At 39.9% G+C, this 17396-nt stretch overlaps 1 protein-coding gene across 1 annotated transcript in view; it reads right to left on the bottom strand.

Moving 5' to 3' along the window:
• Positions 1-879: 879 nt before the first annotated feature.
• The window catches only part of LOC103589774 (synaptic vesicle membrane protein VAT-1 homolog), an 89527-nt gene continuing 73010 nt past the window's right edge, over positions 880-17396 (bottom strand). The window contains exons 9-10 of the mRNA XM_008571819.1: positions 3504-3648; positions 880-1046 (exon numbers count right to left, since the gene is read on the bottom strand). Of these exons, the coding sequence (XP_008570041.1) occupies positions 880-1046; positions 3504-3648 (312 nt within the window). The remainder of the gene's footprint in view (positions 1047-3503; positions 3649-17396) is intronic.

Below are 17396 nucleotides of genomic sequence, written 5' to 3'. Positions count from 1 at the left end.
TATATATATATATATATATATATATATATATATGTTCTTTAATAAGTGAACCACACTCAGGGTAGATTGCTGTTGGTTATTTGTGAGGTTTTATGCAGAGCTAAACATTAGTAAAAGGTCTCAATAGAAAGAAAAAAAAATCACCAACCCATAAACACATAGTCTATTATCACTGAAACTACCAGAAACTCTGGACATGACTTCCAGAGTGGACGCTTTGGGAACAGCAGCCATTGAGCCACTTCTTGCTAATGGGATCCATGCCAGGGTTTCATTTGTCATGAATTTGGCAGGCACCACACCCCTAGTCATCTATATAGCTTGAGAACAGAAGTTTCCACGTTGCCTGTAAGTCAGCTTTAACCAACTTGAATTCTCCTTAAAATATTTAACAGGCTCTCTCCTCTCCCCCAAACACCGTAACTGCTAAGCCTCCTTTCATCTTCCAATGATCAAACCTGTCTAAAATTTTTATGTAAGTTGAAATCATATGTCCTTTTGCATATTAGCAATGCATCCATCCCACAGAGGACAGCCCCTGCCAGAGTATGCAGGCACTCCAAGGAGTTGGGGTTTGAAAGTGGCATTATCCACAGTAAAAGTTAGTTTTTTCAAATAAGACCCTGTGAAGTTCTTCATTTTGCTGAAACCATGTGCTGGCTTAATGCCTTTCTACTCTGGTTAAGACCAAATGCTTCTCAAATGAATCTCTTAGAAGGGTCTCTAGTGGGCATTATATTCCTTCTTAGCAGTCTTCAGTTTGGGATTCATTAATTCATTCAGTTAATTGGTTAATGGTGAAAATAAGTACTCACATCTTTTGTCCCTAAATCAGGAGTTGCTGCTGCTGCTGTTCTATCCCATCATGACAGCCTGCTGTTACTCACAGCTGGCAGACACTGGAAACTGTGATGCCACGTCAGCCGCCCGGAACCTTTCTGCTTCAGCAGCAGTTTCCTGACGGAATGATTTAGTATGTAGCTCCAGAGGCTGGAAACATGATCTGACCACCATATTGAGAAGGTCTGCATAGAAGAGGACGCTACCTGAAATGACAGAAAGAAACCACACATACCCCCTCATGTCTGTGAATGAGAACTTCAAGGAGAACCTCTATATTATATTGCCTTTCTAAACAATCATGACAGCAGGTTAATAACTGAATAAAAAAAAAATCAGGTTTAGAAATTGAAAAAGTAAAACTTAGGGACTCGTAGCATTATGAATGTTAGTTCATTAAAAAATTTTTAGTTTGGAGTGGCAAAAAACTGAAAAGGTGAATGCTCATGAATAGGGAAATGATTACATAAAAAATTAGACATTTATGTTGTAAAACATTAGAATTTCTAATAACAAATTCAAATAAGTTAGAGTTATACCAGTTGACTTGAGGGGTTTCTATGACATTATTGAGTAAAAAAGTATATTATCCCATATGCCATTTTACAGGCATACATGTAATTATATAAGTTCATATATGAGTATTTATACACCTTTATAGATAAACGTATATAAAAGGTACATGCCTGGCAGTTAATATTTCCTTTGCTTGAGTGAGAGGGTGCCAAGGGCAATGGGTGGGGGTGGAAGTAACTTTTTTAAAAAGCTTTGCCATAAAACAGAGTTTATTACATCCCATTCCCGTAAAATTGTCTGTCTGTGAATAGTGTATGTGTTTAAAGAGAACTATGTGTAAATTTACAAAAGTGTTAATTAGATATCTTAAAGTGGTAGAATTCCAGGTGACTTTTATCTTATCCTCTATATTTTTATGTATATATCAATTTTTTTAAGGAAAATACTTTATGTAATCAGAAGAAATAATAAAACTGTTTTTATTATGTAAAAATTATTGACAAGTGGTAACTTGCCTGGACTCTAATGCTCCTGAGCCCTCTGCTGAATCTTGAATAAATTTGGGTTTCTCTTCTCTCTGTTCCTTACATACTCAAGAATTCTAAAGATGTTTTGTACTAATTTGGAATAGACAAGCCATGCCAAAGAGTAAAGTAAAACACTCTTCTAGCCCAGATCTCATACAGCCCTCCCCTTTTTTGAGATTGTTGTCAGAGGTGGGTCACATCTTCACACCCGTCAGAGGGAGGGACCCAGAGCACATGCCCACACAGAGATGTTGCTAACATATTGTGTCAGGTAATTCCTCCAGGGGTGACTCAGAAATAATTTGTTAAAATGCCGGTTGAGGAAAGGAGGAAGGGATTTGGAATTGACTGACCAATTCTTGCATTTCAGCAACAGAGTCAGAAAGTGGAAAATAAAAGCTCTTACTGATCGATGAACAAGTAACCAACACCAGAACACAGGAGAGGTCTCTATGCATTTCCTGGCCACATTTTTTAAATTAAAACAAAGGGAATTAAGGGCCAGCTGGTTAGCTCAGTTGGATAGAGTGTGGTGCTGATAATACCAAGGTCTGGGGTTCAATCCCTGTACTGGCCGGTAGCAAAAAAGAAAAAAGAAAAAGAAAAGGAGGCATATGAATGTACTTAGACATTACATTATCTTAGTTAAATAGACAACACAGAGCAGTTTTTCTTAATTGGGGAAATTATAGAAAATTCAGAGTGCCCAGTATAATCATAAGGACTGTTTTATGAACATGAAAGAAGGCATATATTTTATATATATTTAAATATATATATATATGTTTATTACCCTGGAAGAAGCACTCAATTTTAAACTTAAATATTAGGGAAAATGACTAATTTCAGGATAATATCTGAATTATAGAACTGTTCTTTTAAATAACTTTTTAAAAAGAAATGTTGCTCTTTTACTTTCAAATACAACTATAATCAAAGTAGAGTCCTAAGCTTTTTTTTAATCAATTACCCCCCTTCCCATGAGAGGCCTTGGTACTAATTGGTCATGCCTTAACTGGTGATTACCTGCACACCACACTTCCAGGCCCCCTCCCTACACAGCTCGGTGCAGCTCCTTATTTGACTTCGTCTCCCACTCTCCAGACCCCTGGCCCTTCTCCTATATCCTCAGCCTCTTTATGAATGCCCTCCCTCATATTTTTGCTCTGAGTGATGCCCAGTTTGCTCCTGCAGACATGGAGGACACCCCTCAAGTGTACCGATTCTAATTAGCACCTTCCTTTTGTACTTTGTTTAGACTCTTAGGCAGCATACTACTTTCCTGTGGCTGCTGTAACAACTTACTACACATAACAGGAATTTATTCTTTCACAGTTGTGGAGTCCAGAAGTCCAAAATCAAGATGTCATCAGGGCCATCCTCTGAAGTCTCGAGTGGCTCCCATCAGTCCTTGGCATTCCTTGGCTGTGGCTTTATCACTCCTATTTCTGCCTCGCTCTTCACATGGCCATCTTCTCCCTGCGTGTGTCCAAATCTCTCATTCCTTGTAAGGATACCAGGCATTGGATTTAGGGCCCACCCTAATGCACTATGAATGAATCTTAACTTGCTTACTTCTGCAAAGACCCTATTTCCAAGTAGGGTCACATTCACAGGTACCAAGGGCTAGGATGTCAATGTATCTTTTGAGGGGACACAATTCAACCCACAACAGGTAGTTCATGAAAGTGATGTGACAGCTGGGAATGGTGTTCATACCCAAAGAACACAGGATCTTTCGGCCACTATTAAATCCACAGAGAACCTGTCACAGCAAGAAGAGGGTCAGCAATAGGTCTCCTTTGTAGACCTCAGTGTCTAGGCAGGAGAAAGGACGGTCTCCCCAGGCGCACATGCAGCGTGGTGGGCCTTCATCAAACATGCCTAAGTGAGAAAACAATGCCAATTCAGAGAAAACCCACCCTCATAGTGGATAAACAATTCAAACAAACCTTCTGTTCATGGCAGCTCAGTAGGACTTTGAATACACATACAACTTTTATTGATGAGAAGCCACAAATTGGCAAGGTCATGAAAGCCTAAAATATTTCCTGCTATCTCACCATTAGCAACAAGTAGTGAAACTGCAGAGATATAAAAACAAAGAAAATAACACTTGTTGTGCTACAGAACCTGAATTTAGTTAAATGGGTAATGTATTACAACTATCAATTACCAAAGATTAAATGCCTATTATTGCAATATTGATACCGGAAAAGTAAAACGCACAGCACCATCCTGCAAAGAACTTATCCACCAGATGCGGATAGAAAAAAACCACAGCCACATATTAAAGACAAGGTATAGTTCATTGTTCAACTGTAGGGTCTAGATAGAATCAATAATATAGATATGCAAATATAAGAGAGTTTAATGATTACATGATTACTCAAATTGGGCTTTCTGGAGTTTGATAAGTATTTCTTTGGGTGTATGCAAGTCACCAGCTGGCTGGATCCTAAACCCTCCATCTTCACACCATGAGATTCTCAGCATCCTCGTTTTACAGATAAAGAAACCAAGGTTCACAGACATGAAGTGTAGTATGATTACATGATTACTCAAATTGGGCTTTCTGGAGTTTGATAAGTATTTCTTTGGGTGTATGCAAGTCACCAGCTGGCTGGATCCTAAACCCTCCATCTTCACACCATGAGATTCTCAGCATCCTCATTTTACAGATAAAGAAACCAAGGTTCACAGACATGAAGTGTAGTGGATTGAATTATGTCCCCCCAAAACTCACTTGAGCTTGAATTGTGTCCCCAAGTTTTATGTATTAGAAACTTAGTCCCCCCTGTGACTGTTAAAAGGGTGGGAAATCCTATCATGGTATTTGAAAGGTGGAGCCTTGAAGAGATGATTGGATTGTAAGACCATGCCATAGTCAATGGATTAAAAATGGTGGTCACGGGTGTGGTTCTGAGAGCTTTAAAAGAGGAGGAGATTCTGTCTCTCTCTTGCTCTCTCTCTCTGCTTCCACCATCTTGCAATGTGAGACCCAAGTCATTATCGCCACCACCAGATGGGCTTTGGACTTCCCAGCCTCAGAAACTGTAAGCAATAAATTTTGTTTTCTTCATAAATCACCCAGTCTCAGGTATTCTGTTATAGCAACACGAAAAGGACTAATACATGAAGTGACTCACCCAAAGTCAGAAAGCTTGTATCCTCCCAAGTCAGGAATAGACCTCAAGTTTTATCCCCAACTCCATGGCTTTTTCTACAATGCACTGGATGAGTAAGTTTGGATAGGTAAGGAAAAACAAGGCAAGTGTTTCATGTGTGGGAAATAGGATTAATATTTTATTATTACATTTAGCTCATCGGCTTCTGAGAGCTGGCCTGTATCCCCAGATGAAAAGCTACTGTCAGTCTCTTAAAATATCTGTCCTTAAAATATCTAGGTCAGTGAGAAGAGGATCACAAGGTCTCCTTGTGATTAAAAATATAAACTTTAAAGCAAAGGAGAGAATAAAAATGAAATAAATACATACATAAATCAGAAATTTTACAAGCTGAAGTCAAAAGAGAACTGTTCAATAGGAAGAACTAGATTATTGACCCTGACTTGGAAACTGCAGGGAGGGGTCCCTCATGGGTCACAGTGGTTCCTGAGAACTGTCCCATCTGAGCTGAGAAGGGTGGCCTGCACTCTACATCAGAAAGTGGACCTGAGACATGAACAGAAACGGAAGGCAGAAGACAGGCAGGTAGTAGAGCCACTTTCCTACATCAGCCTTCAGATAGACATTGCCCTTGACCCTTTTCTCAGAGAATAAACGGAGAAAGAAATTCAGTGAGCCTGTCCCAGCTTCTACCGCTGGCTTTTGCAATTTTCAGAACAAATGGAAAGGAAGGGGAATCTTTTAAACAATCACCATGTTACATGAAAGTGGCACTAACAGACATGTGAATGATGCTGTCTTTATTGAGAAAGATATTCTGAGCGCTGCTTTATGTTTTTTGAGACAAGTCAGCAAAAATACAAACACCCCACACAACTTTCCCAACAATTCACGGATACCAGGAATGAGGAATTCTGGCCCTTACAAATATGGCTCCCTCAAAGTGAGAGGTTCCTGCAAAGCATCCCACTAAGTCACATGTCAAAGGCAGCACAGGAGAACAAGAGGTTTCCCTTGGTTCTGAGGCAAGACAGGTTCTTTCCTGCACTGGTGAAAAAGTATCAGATACAGACCCTGAGTCCAAGGAATTTACTCCCTGGTTGCATCTCTAAGCCAGGGCCTGGGTCATATCAAGTGCTCACGTTTGTTGAACATTACTAAAGGTTGAGACTAGAACATACAATGCAATAACTATGCAAATATATAGATACCCGAGGGCTGAATTGTGTGCTACGGGAGTTCTGCGAGCAAGATCAATACGAGCTGGTTTCACTGAGGAAATGAGTCGTCAGCTGGGCCCTGAATGGATACAACTTACAGAGAAAGGAATGACAGGCTCTTGGTACCAAGAGGTCTGTTCCTTCTGACGCTGTGTGTGTACCACCAGCTTTCCTGCTATAATGAATTGCAATGGCCATCTGGAAAGGAAATTTCATGGTCATATTTTTCTCTCTCCCTTGATCCTAATCCTATAAGAAGCCGTAAGAAACCAGTGCCCCAAGGTTTTTCTCATCTGGCCCCTGTATTGTCCTTTTTTAGGGTTCCTAATATCCAAAGGAACCCTCAAAATCCCCCAGAGACCAAAACACTTTCATCCATTAAGTGGCATCTTACCACTCCAAACATCCAAAGGAGAAGAGAGATTCTTGCAAAGTTCTCCCTACCTTTAGTTCTCCCACCAGATCTTTCCAGAGGGGCAAGGGGATGAGAGAAGAGGTGACCACACTCTCTCCACCTCCCTAGGGGATGAGGATTGTTCCCTGCCCTCAGCACTCTCTTTCATTTCTGAGTTGGCTAATCCTGCTCCCTTAGGAGGCCAAGGTCAGGAAGGGGAAGGTGAGGATCAACCCACCTGCTGGGCAGAGAACTGGAAATGCTACAATAAAAGAGGAAATTCTCACATTCATAAGGATAATATCTGTGTATCAATGAAAAACACTTCCAGATACATCACTTCATTTGAATTTCACAATAGTTAGGCAGACTTTAATGTTGATATTACCTCCCCACCCCCCTTTTTTTTTTTTTTTTTTTGATTATTTAATAGTTTATGTTTTTATTATTTTTTATTTACTTTTTTTTTTTTTACATTCAAAGACGTTGTTGCAGAGCAGTGGGGGGATAGGTTAGGAGGGAGGTAGGTAACAAAGGGTGTGCAGGGCTGTCCTATAGCCAGCTCCTTCACTGGCCAGGTTGTGGAGGGTGGGGGGCATAGCTGAGGCCCACGGGCTCCCCCACTCTGGCTCAGGAGCCTGGGTGGTTTCCAGCAGTGGCTCGGTTGTCACTGGGCTGGATGTGAACATCAGGGGACATGACTGAGGCCCTCAGCCCCACCCCACTCCAGCTCGTGGGCCTGTGGGGTTCTGGCTCTTCCAAGATTTATAGGTGTTCTTTGGTGGTATTAGACCTTTACTGGTTAATATCAGAACTTTGTCTCTGATCTGTGGGTGTTTTGTATTTTCTTTCACTTCTGTGTTGGATTATTAGCTGCCCCCACCACTTAAACTCTGCACTGGAACCATTTGGTTGTCCTTTGCTTACTTCTAAAATGGGGGAACTTCCTGTGGGAACCAGCATTTGAGCTCTGTGGTTGAGCTAAAGTGCTGCTTTGCTGCTGATTCTTTGGGGAAGGCTTTCTGTGCAGCTTGGGTTTTAATTGTTGACCTTTTAAGTTTTTCCAGGTCTTGCAAGGTCCAAAACACCTGGGTTGTATGGAAACTCCGGTCTGGGCCTGAGTCTTTTCAGCAACCTGTAACCCCTACAGATCTATAGTTCTGACCAGTCTCCACTGAGCGGGCCTGTCCTGATTGGAGGGCAGATCAGCTGTCCTTGCTGTGCCCCAGTGTTCCCCCAATGGGCCTGTCTCCCCCACCCACCATACTCCAAACACTTCACATGGGACGAGCTGTGCTCCAGTTCCTTGTGATGACTCACCAGCCTCTGAGTGGCTCCTTCTTTCTGTTGTCTGTGGCCCCTCCCTCCTACGAGGGTCCACAAGAACCCTGTCACTGGTCTTGCTGGCCTAGGGTCCACCAAGACCCTCCTCTCCCCTGCAGCCTCCAAACAACTTCATACAAAGGGTACAGCAGCAGCTTTTGCCAGCTCCTGTTCCATGCGCTCACCAGTGCCAGCCTTGATGCAGCCAGGGCTGGAAACGGTTGGGGCAGTCCTTTCTTTCTCTCATAGCAGCTTCTCCCGCCTTCGTGCACTCCGTAGGTCTCTCCTCCTCTTCCCCTGAGCTCTAGCGGCCCCAGCTTGGCAGTCATTGCTTTTTTAATAGTTGTCAATTGATTGACTGTGGGAGAGAGTGATGCTGGGGATCGGCTATACCACCAGCTTGATACTCTTCCTTTTTTTTTTTTTCTTTCAGAATTGGCAGTCATTGCTTTTTTAATAGTTGTCAATTGATTGACTGTGGGAGAGAGTGATGCTGGAGATCGGCTATACCACCAGCTTGATACTCTTCCTTTTTTTTTTTTTTCTTTCAGAGACCAGCTTGATACTCTTCCTTTTTTTTTTTTTCTTTCAGAGGAGTAAACTGGGAAAAGAACTTGCAGCCAGACCCTCTGATCCCGAATTCTGTGCATTCTGCTCTCCAGCATGTCCTTTCAGGAGTCCTGATTTGGACAAGCAGGCAATATAGGGACAGGAAATCTTAATAGTCAACTCCCTATGGTTAAATTTAATAGTCAACTCCCAAGATTAAATTTAACCAAATAGTTTTAGTTTCATTTTATAGTCTCCTATGAAGCTATCCTCCAACAATATAAATCCTTCTCTTACAATATTTGATTCTGGCCCTAGCAAACTTTGAGAGTAGTAAGTTCTATATGCTTACTACTCCCGGTTAAAAAGTGCTATTTTTACTTCGCTTTAAAACTACTTCTTTAAAATAATACAGTTGTTCCTAGTTATTAAACTCTGGGATTTAATAAGTTCATATTTTTATCCTATGATTTTCATTATTTTATGAATTTCAATCATATTCCCCTCTCAGCCTGTGTCTTTCCAGAATGAAGAGCCTTAATTCTTTTATCATCCCTCACAAAGAACACTTTCTACCCTCTTGATCAATTTAGGTATCCTTCTCTAGACCTTGTCTGGCTCTGTATGTCTTTGAGGTATACCAGATCATCACTTCGTCTATTATTCTGTATAAAAGAGCACAATGACTTCAGCTAAAATGTAAAAACACGTATTTGAGGGACATTTTTTAAAAATCAGACAATTCTTTGCTCCCTGTCAGCCCAGCATAGGCTGAAAAGCACACACTTTTGCTTCAGCTCTGAAATGAATTTAAACACACTGGTGCAAGGCAACTTTGTAATCTATAATGAAAATGACAATTTGCAAAGCACTTTCACATGCTTTATCTCACTTGACCCTCACATGACCTATGCAAGGTAGAAAAAATGTTATTATCCTTCTTTTTCACATGAAATAAGTAAAAAAGATGAGTCTAGCCCAAGATCAAAGATACAGCCTCAGTTACTAGCCCTCTATCAAGAGGACGGTGCCTGTTGTGCAATACAACCTTCCTCATAACTTCTTGTCACTTATTTTAAATCCCCAAACTACCCTTCTCTAAGACAGTCTCAGTGTTCCACAGCACAGTCATGAAAGATTTCATAGTTCTGTTGAAAGCAAAGATGTTCAAGGCTGGTCTATAGCCTCTTCCTTCCTCACTTTCCATACTCTCCATGGGTAATCTCAGCCACACCACCTCTATGATGTCAACATCGCCTCTATGCAAATGACTCCCAAATTTGTATCTCTAGGCCGCACCTCTCTTCTCAGCAACAGACGATACTTGCCATCTCTTGGTTATCTCAATATGTACAAAACTTAATCTTCTGTCCCATCACACCCCTCTCCACTGCCAAAACCAATTCTCTTTTGATGCTCCTCCTCTCAAACATCTATCCAGGAAGCTGGGAGTCATCTTGATGTTTCCCTCTCCTTCCCCACTCTCCACCCCATATCCAATCTAACATCTAGTCCGTTCACTTTTACCTCCTGCACAGCTCTCCTTGCAATCCATTTCTCTCCTTCCCATCACCACCACCTCAGTCTAAGCTATGATGATCTCTCATTTGCACTTTAATAGACTCCTAATTGGTCTGTTCCTCTCCTCCGTGCTCTTCACTATAGCTGAAGAGCTAATTCCAAAATGCCATTCTGGTCATGCTGCCCTGCCCCACCCCTGCTTAGAACACTGCATCCATTGCTTTTAGGGTAAAGTCGAGACTCTAATAACTTACTTTCAAATCCCTGCCTAATGTGGTCCCCACCTCCAGCCTCGTCTCACAACACCTGCCTTCATTTCTCCAGCTTCAGTCCCATGGGCCTTCTTTTAGCTCCTTTGATTCACCAGGCTTTCATTAGCCACAGGATCCTGAAATATTCCTCCCTTTTTTCTCAAATTCCTAGAATTAAATTCCTAAAAGCCTTTATCTTCAGATAGAGGCTTAAGGGTCTTTCCTCAGGAAAACCTTTCTTGACCTCCCTGAGTTAAATTGCCCCATTACAGCTTACATGGCAAGTTTAGCATGGTTTTGTGTATTTGACTAATGTCTGCCCCTCCACACGCACGAGATTTTTAAGGTTTTGCTCAACATTGTATTCCCTGTGTTGTACAGAGTTTGGCACACAGAGGCACATCAATAAAATTTATGTGAATAAGCTCACTAATAAGGAAATAATATATATCCTCACTATGGAATACTAAGCAGCTATTAAAAAGAATGACATAACTAGGGCCGGCCCCGTGGCACACTCGGGAGAGTGCAGCACTTGGGAGTGCAGCGGTGCTCCCGCCGCGGGTTCGGATCCTATATAGGGATGGCCGGTGCGCTCACTGGCTGGGCGCAGTGCAGGCGACGCCAAGCCAAGGGTTGCGATCCCCTTACCGGTCACGAAAAAAGACAAAAAAAAAAAAGAATGACATAACTCTACATTTACTAATATGAATAATGTACACAATAGACTATTGATTAAAAACAGCACATTACAGAACAGTATGCATACTAATTTTAAAACCTGTATTAATCTTTATTTTTAAAAAAACTGTGTGGGGAAAGAGAGAGAGAGAGTGTGTGTGTGTGTGTGTCTGTGTGTGTGTCTCTGTGTGTGTGTGTGTTTAAAAAGGTCTGCAAGACTAACACCAAACTGCTCACAGTGGTTTCCATGGAGAATGGGAATGAGACAGGATAGAGACAAAAGGATAACAATTTCTACTCATAAACTTCTGGGTGGTTTGACTTTTTTCAGTGACCAGGTGGTATTGTTGTAATTATCTTAACAACATCACTTTTAAAATAATAGTGAAATTCACTAAAGTTCAGGAAACTCACCATTTCTAAATACAGTTAAAAAAGGAAAAAAAATAACAATTTTGTATATGATTCCTCAATAATGATAAAGTTCCAGAAACCAGCATATTTTTAACAATTTTGTATATGATTCCTCAATAATGATAAAGTTCCAGAAACCAGCATATTTTCAATTCAGATCTTCAATCTAGCAATATGCTCTGAAAAAGCAAAATGGAAGGAAACAATTAGAAATACTAGAATTTGTTTAATTAGGTCTTCTTCTCACATGATCTTTACATAAAAAAAGATTTTGAAAAATCGCTACTCTTTGATTCCCTTATACAATCCTATAAGGAAAAATAACAGAAAGAAATAATAGCATGGATTTCTCTTACTTAGTTTTTTCATTAAATGCAAGTGAATATATGAAGGCACCACTATTTCCCTTCACTTGTCAAATAACAAAGCTTTTATTGTCTTTACCATATCTCAAAATAGAAAAGATAGTCTTCTAAATTCACACAGATTACAGAGGAAGGAGCAGGGACCCATATACCAGCGGTGTGTAGATAGGATCATTCCACCGCGAACAGCACAAAACCTCACTTTGGTAGCTGAGAGAAGTGTGTGCAGGTGGACAGACCCACAGTTACTGAAAAAGGAGAGGTATGTGTGTGGGAGTGATTCTCCAGCAGCCAGCCTACAAGGAAGAGCTGGGAAAAGTCTGTGAATACAGAATAAACACTGTCACTTGGAGCTGCATTGATTCTTTTTGCAGACTAACTAATGGCTCAGATGGTGGAATAACCAAAGGATGACTAAAATATGAGTCAAATGCTTTCAAATCAAATCATTCCAATGGAGTAGGAACACAGGCAAGCAGAGAACAGGTCACTAGGGGTTCTAACCAATACTTCTTAAATCTGAGCAAATTCACTCTCCTTAATGACTGCCTCTTTCCATCTAAGTCATTTTGACATTAGTGAACTGGGACAATCGATTTTTATAACTTGTGACACCTACTGATCAGCTCTGAGCTGTGGAAAAGACAGCTCCTGGCTAGGCTCGTGCACGTTTCTCAAACCTGATTTGTCTTCCTTCTCTCCCAGAGTCTATCCAGTATGTCTTCGTGATGCCAAAGGGTGTCAGGAAATTCTAAAATTAGCCTTGAAGTTAAGTTTCTTGATATTCTTGAAAAATCAATTTTCATTTAAGTATAAAAATAGTTCATATCAAGATGAAGTGGGGTTGAGGGAAGAAAGGTGAGGCGAGGCATGTCATTAAATGGAACCACAGGGCATGAAGCACCCAGAAGGTTGAAACGCACCAACTGAGGCATGGAAGAGGCACGGCATGTGGGCTGGTCCTCGTGGAAGACCACATGCGCTCACCACAGACGCAAGGATGATTTCCCTGACATCTTTCCCCTCCTCCTTCCTTCTGCTAATTTCTGTTTCAAATTCTTTCCCCAAATGTTCATCCCTATTTTACAAGTCTATTCTTCAAAAAAAAAAAAAAAAAATTGTGTGTGTGGAAGAGATCCCAAGAAGATAGGTGTTTTTAAATGGCCTGAGCTGCTTATCAGAAAACAAAGACTCTTACCACATTTCCTGGAAGAGAACCTCATCAGGAATAAGAAGGACCCACACCCCTGTGTGTCAGGTGCCTGTTTTCATCCCCACCCCACACCCTCCCTTTTGAGAATTATCCCTCATGCAGTAGGAAGAGTAGAGCACAATGCTCCATGCCCAGAAAAGGTACAGGACCTGTCCCCACAGACCAGGACGCAGCAGAGACGAGCGCTCCCCTCCACCTCCGCTAGACACTCTATTCACACTCCGTTCTCTTACCTGAACGGATACACTTAGAAGAGAGGGTAACATTTTTCTTTTAACTTTTTTTTATTATGGTAAAACATACATAAAATTAACCATTTTCAAGTGTACAGTTCAGCGTCATTAAGTACATTCCCATTGTTGTGCCATCACCACCATCCAGCTCCAGAACATTTTCATCTTCCCAAACTGAAACTCTGTACCATTAAACACTAACTCTCCACTCTCCTCTTCCCTGGCAACCACCATTCTACCTTCTGTCTCTGCATTTGACTACTCTAGGTGCCTCATATAAATGGAATTATACAGTATTTGTCCTTTTGTATCTGGCTTATTTCATATATGTCTTCAAGGTTCATCTATGTTGTAGCATGTGTCAGAATTTCATTCCTTTCTAAGGCTGAATAATATTCCACTGTGTGTGTGTGTGTGTGTGTGTGTGTGTGTGTGTGTGTGTATGCCATATTTTGTTTATCCATTCACCTGTCCATGGACATTTGGTTTGTTTCCAGGGCAATATACTCTTACTTCAACCCCATGACTTAAGACTTACAGGTAATTCGAATTCAATTCAGTTTACTGAGTATTTACCAAGGGTAACCCACAAGGGTAGGTTTCGTGGGAAGTACAAAGGTGACTCAGACATGGTACCGGCTCTCAAGGAACTTATGCATTGGGAAAGGAGAAGAGAAAGTAAAAGTGAAACTAACTATCATTTGCTAATCACCTACCATGTGCTTTACCCAATCACTGCATGTACTGCTCACAACAACTTTGTGAGGTAGATATTGTAATGTCCACTTTGCAGTAAGAAAAAATGAAGGTATGCAGACCTTAAGTAACTACCTCCAAAGTGGTGAGGCTGGGATTCAAACCCATATCTTGGATGCGGAAGCCCGTGTTCATTCTACTATGCATGCTGCTTCCCAGGGTACAAGGCAGACTGTGACGAAAGCTACAGAAATGAAGAAGAGGAAGAGTTTACTGCTGTCCTGAGGGAAGGCACATGGCAAAGGTGGGTGTTAGAGGTCAGGAAGGCTTATGTTTGACAGAGATGAAAGGTACAGGAAATTCCATAAAAAGAGCAAAATGAGGGAGGCAGGAAAGCTATGTACATCCTCAGAGACAGGTGGAATTGTGTCCCATAAGACTGAAAAGCAGGGAGGGGCAAAATCATGGTCATATTAAAATGAAAAACTATAAAACTTATGGAAGAAGACATAGGAAAAAATCTAGGTCACCTTGGGTTTGGCTGAGTTTTTAGATACAGCACCAAAAGCACAATCCATGAAGAAAAAAAAATGGTAAGTTGACTTCATTAAAATTAAAAACTTCTGCTCTGCAAAAGACACTATGAAAAGAATAAAAACATAAGCTACAGGGTAGGAGAAAGTCTTTGCAAATTGCATATCTAATAAAGGATTTGTATCTAAAATATACAGAGAATTCTTAAAACTCAACAATTAGAAAACAACCCAGCTAAAAAGCAGGCAAAAGATCTGAACAGACACCTCACCACAGATAAACAGATGGCAAATAATCATATGTCATTAGGGAACTGCAAATTAAAACAACAATAAGATACTCAACAATTAGAAAACAACCCAGCTAAAAAGCAGGCAAAAGATCTGAACAGACACCTCACCAAAGATAAACAGATGGCAAATAATCATATGTCATTAGGGAATTGCAAATTAAAACAACAATAAGATAACACTACACACACCTATTAGAATGGCTAAAATCCAAAACATTAACACCAAACACTACACACACCTATTAGAATGGCTAAAATCCAAAACATTAACACCAAATCCAAAACATTAACTCCAAATCCAAAACATTAACACCAAACACAAACACCAGGACGTGGAGCAATAGAAACTTTCATTCCTACACACACCTATTAGAATGGCTAAAATCCAAAACATTAACACCAAATCCAAAACATTAACACCAAACACAAACACCAGGACGTGGAGCAATAGAAACTTTCATTTATTGCTAGTAGGAATACAAAATGGTACAACTACTTTGGAAGACAGTTTGGCAGTTTCTTACAAAACTAAACATACCTTTACCATACAATCCAGCAATCAAACTCCCAAGTATTTATTGAAATAAATTTAAAACTTATCTCCACATAAAAAATTGCACATAAATGTTTATAGCAGCTTTATTCGCAATTGCCAAAACTTGGGAGCAACCAAGATGCCCTTCACGAGGTGAATGAATAAACAAACTGTGGTACATACATACAATAGAATTATCCTTCAGTGATACAAAGAAATGAACCATCAAGCCAAAAAAAGACATGGAGAAACCCTAAATACATATTGCTAAGTGAAATAAGCCAGTTTAAAAGTCTACATACGGTATGATTCCAAACAGTATGACATTCTGGAAAACTCAAGACTATAAAGACAGTAAAAAGATCAGTGGTTACCGAGATTCAGGGGTTGGGCAGCAGGATTAATATGTGGAGCCCAGTGGATTTTTTAAAGCACTGAAGCTATTCTGTATAATGGCGGATACAAAACATTATGCATTTGGCAAAACTCATAGAACTGTAACACAAAACGTAAATCTTAATGTAAACTATGGACTTTAGTTAATAATGTATCAGTGCTGACTCACCAACTGTAATGAATTTCTCACACCCAATGTAAGATATTAATAATAGTGGAAACTGGGGGGGTGGAAGAAACAGTGTATTAGAACCCTCTATACTTTCTGTTGAATTTTTCTGTACACCTAAAACTTCTTGAAAAATAATCTATTAATTTTTCAAATAAAATAAATGATAAATACAAAAAATTAAAATTAAAAAAGCAAAGAATGGGATAGACAAAAGTATCATTATTTGCAGACAATATAATTATCTACATGAAAAAACTAATCAAAGCAACAGATAAACAAGAAAAGTCAGCAAGATTGTAAGACATAAGATCAGTTTATAAAAATTACTGACATTTCTCTAAATCAGAAATAACCAACTAGCAAATACAAAAGAAATAAAATATTGTTCACAAAGACAACAAAATAGTAAAGTACTTGTAATTAACAAAACAAAGAATAATCCACAAGACCTTATGGAGAAAAACTTTAAACTCTATTAAGAGACAGAAAAGATCTAAATAAATGGCAATATATCCCTGTTCACAGATGAGACAGCTTAATATTGTGAAAATATCAATTCCCAAACTAATATATAAAATCAATGCAATCCCATTCAAGATTTTAGCCAGAGTTTTTGAGGAACTAAACAAATGCATTCTAATATTTATCTAAAAGGATAAAGATCTACACATTGCTAAGTCAAATCCAAAAAAGAACAACAATGGTGGAAGTTACCTTTCCATGTATTAAAACATACTTCAAAGCTATAAACATAAAAACTGTGAGACAGTGGTACAGGAACAGATATGTGAACCAAGGAAATAGAATAAGCAGAGAGCAAACATTTGCATATCCTGGAACTTGAAAAAAGATGAAGATAGCACCACAAGTCAATGGAGAAAGAGTGGAATATTTGGTGCTGGGAAAACTAGCTCACTATGAAGAAGAAAATTAAAAGTAGTTACCGGATTTATACCCAATACAAAGATGACTTCATAAGGATTAAGTCCTTAAGTGCAAAATAAAACTATAAAGTTTATACAGTAAAATAGATAAGAAAATCATTGTAACCCAGGATAATGAAGGACTTCTGAAATAAGACCCCAATAGCATAATCTTAAGCAAAATATAGATTTCTTTGATTTCAATAAATCTAGACAGAAGTGACAGTAGCATGACAAATTTGAATGGAGACTTTTGTAAACTCTCCAACTAACATCTAGAACCTTGCCATCAAAGAGTGGTTTAAGGCTTGTGCATCATCTGGGAGCTTACTAGAAGTGTGCAATCTTGAGCCCCATCCTACCTTTACTGAATCAAAATCTGAATTTAAAAAGATTCCCAGGTGATTCATATGCACATCAAAGTTTGAGAAACACAGATTACACAAGGAAATTAGTAAAAAGAGGACAGGAAGCCAAGTAGAAAACTGCACAAGAGGGCCGGCCCGGTGGCACACTGCTACAATTAGTAAAAAGAGGACAGGAAGCCAAGTAGAAAACTGCACAAGAGGGCCGGCCCGGTGGCGCACTGCTACAGTGCGCCGCTGGGGAAGCGCGGCGGCGCTCCCGCTGAGGGTTCGGATCCCACATACAGACCGGCCGCTCACTGGCTGAG

Source organism: Galeopterus variegatus, unplaced genomic scaffold (genome assembly GCF_000696425.1).
Source record: "Galeopterus variegatus unplaced genomic scaffold, G_variegatus-3.0.2 Scaffold724, whole genome shotgun sequence".
Lineage (NCBI taxonomy): Eukaryota > Metazoa > Chordata > Mammalia > Dermoptera > Cynocephalidae > Galeopterus > Galeopterus variegatus.
Note: the sequence above shows the minus strand (reverse complement) of the source record. Positions and strands in the feature narration are given on the sequence as shown.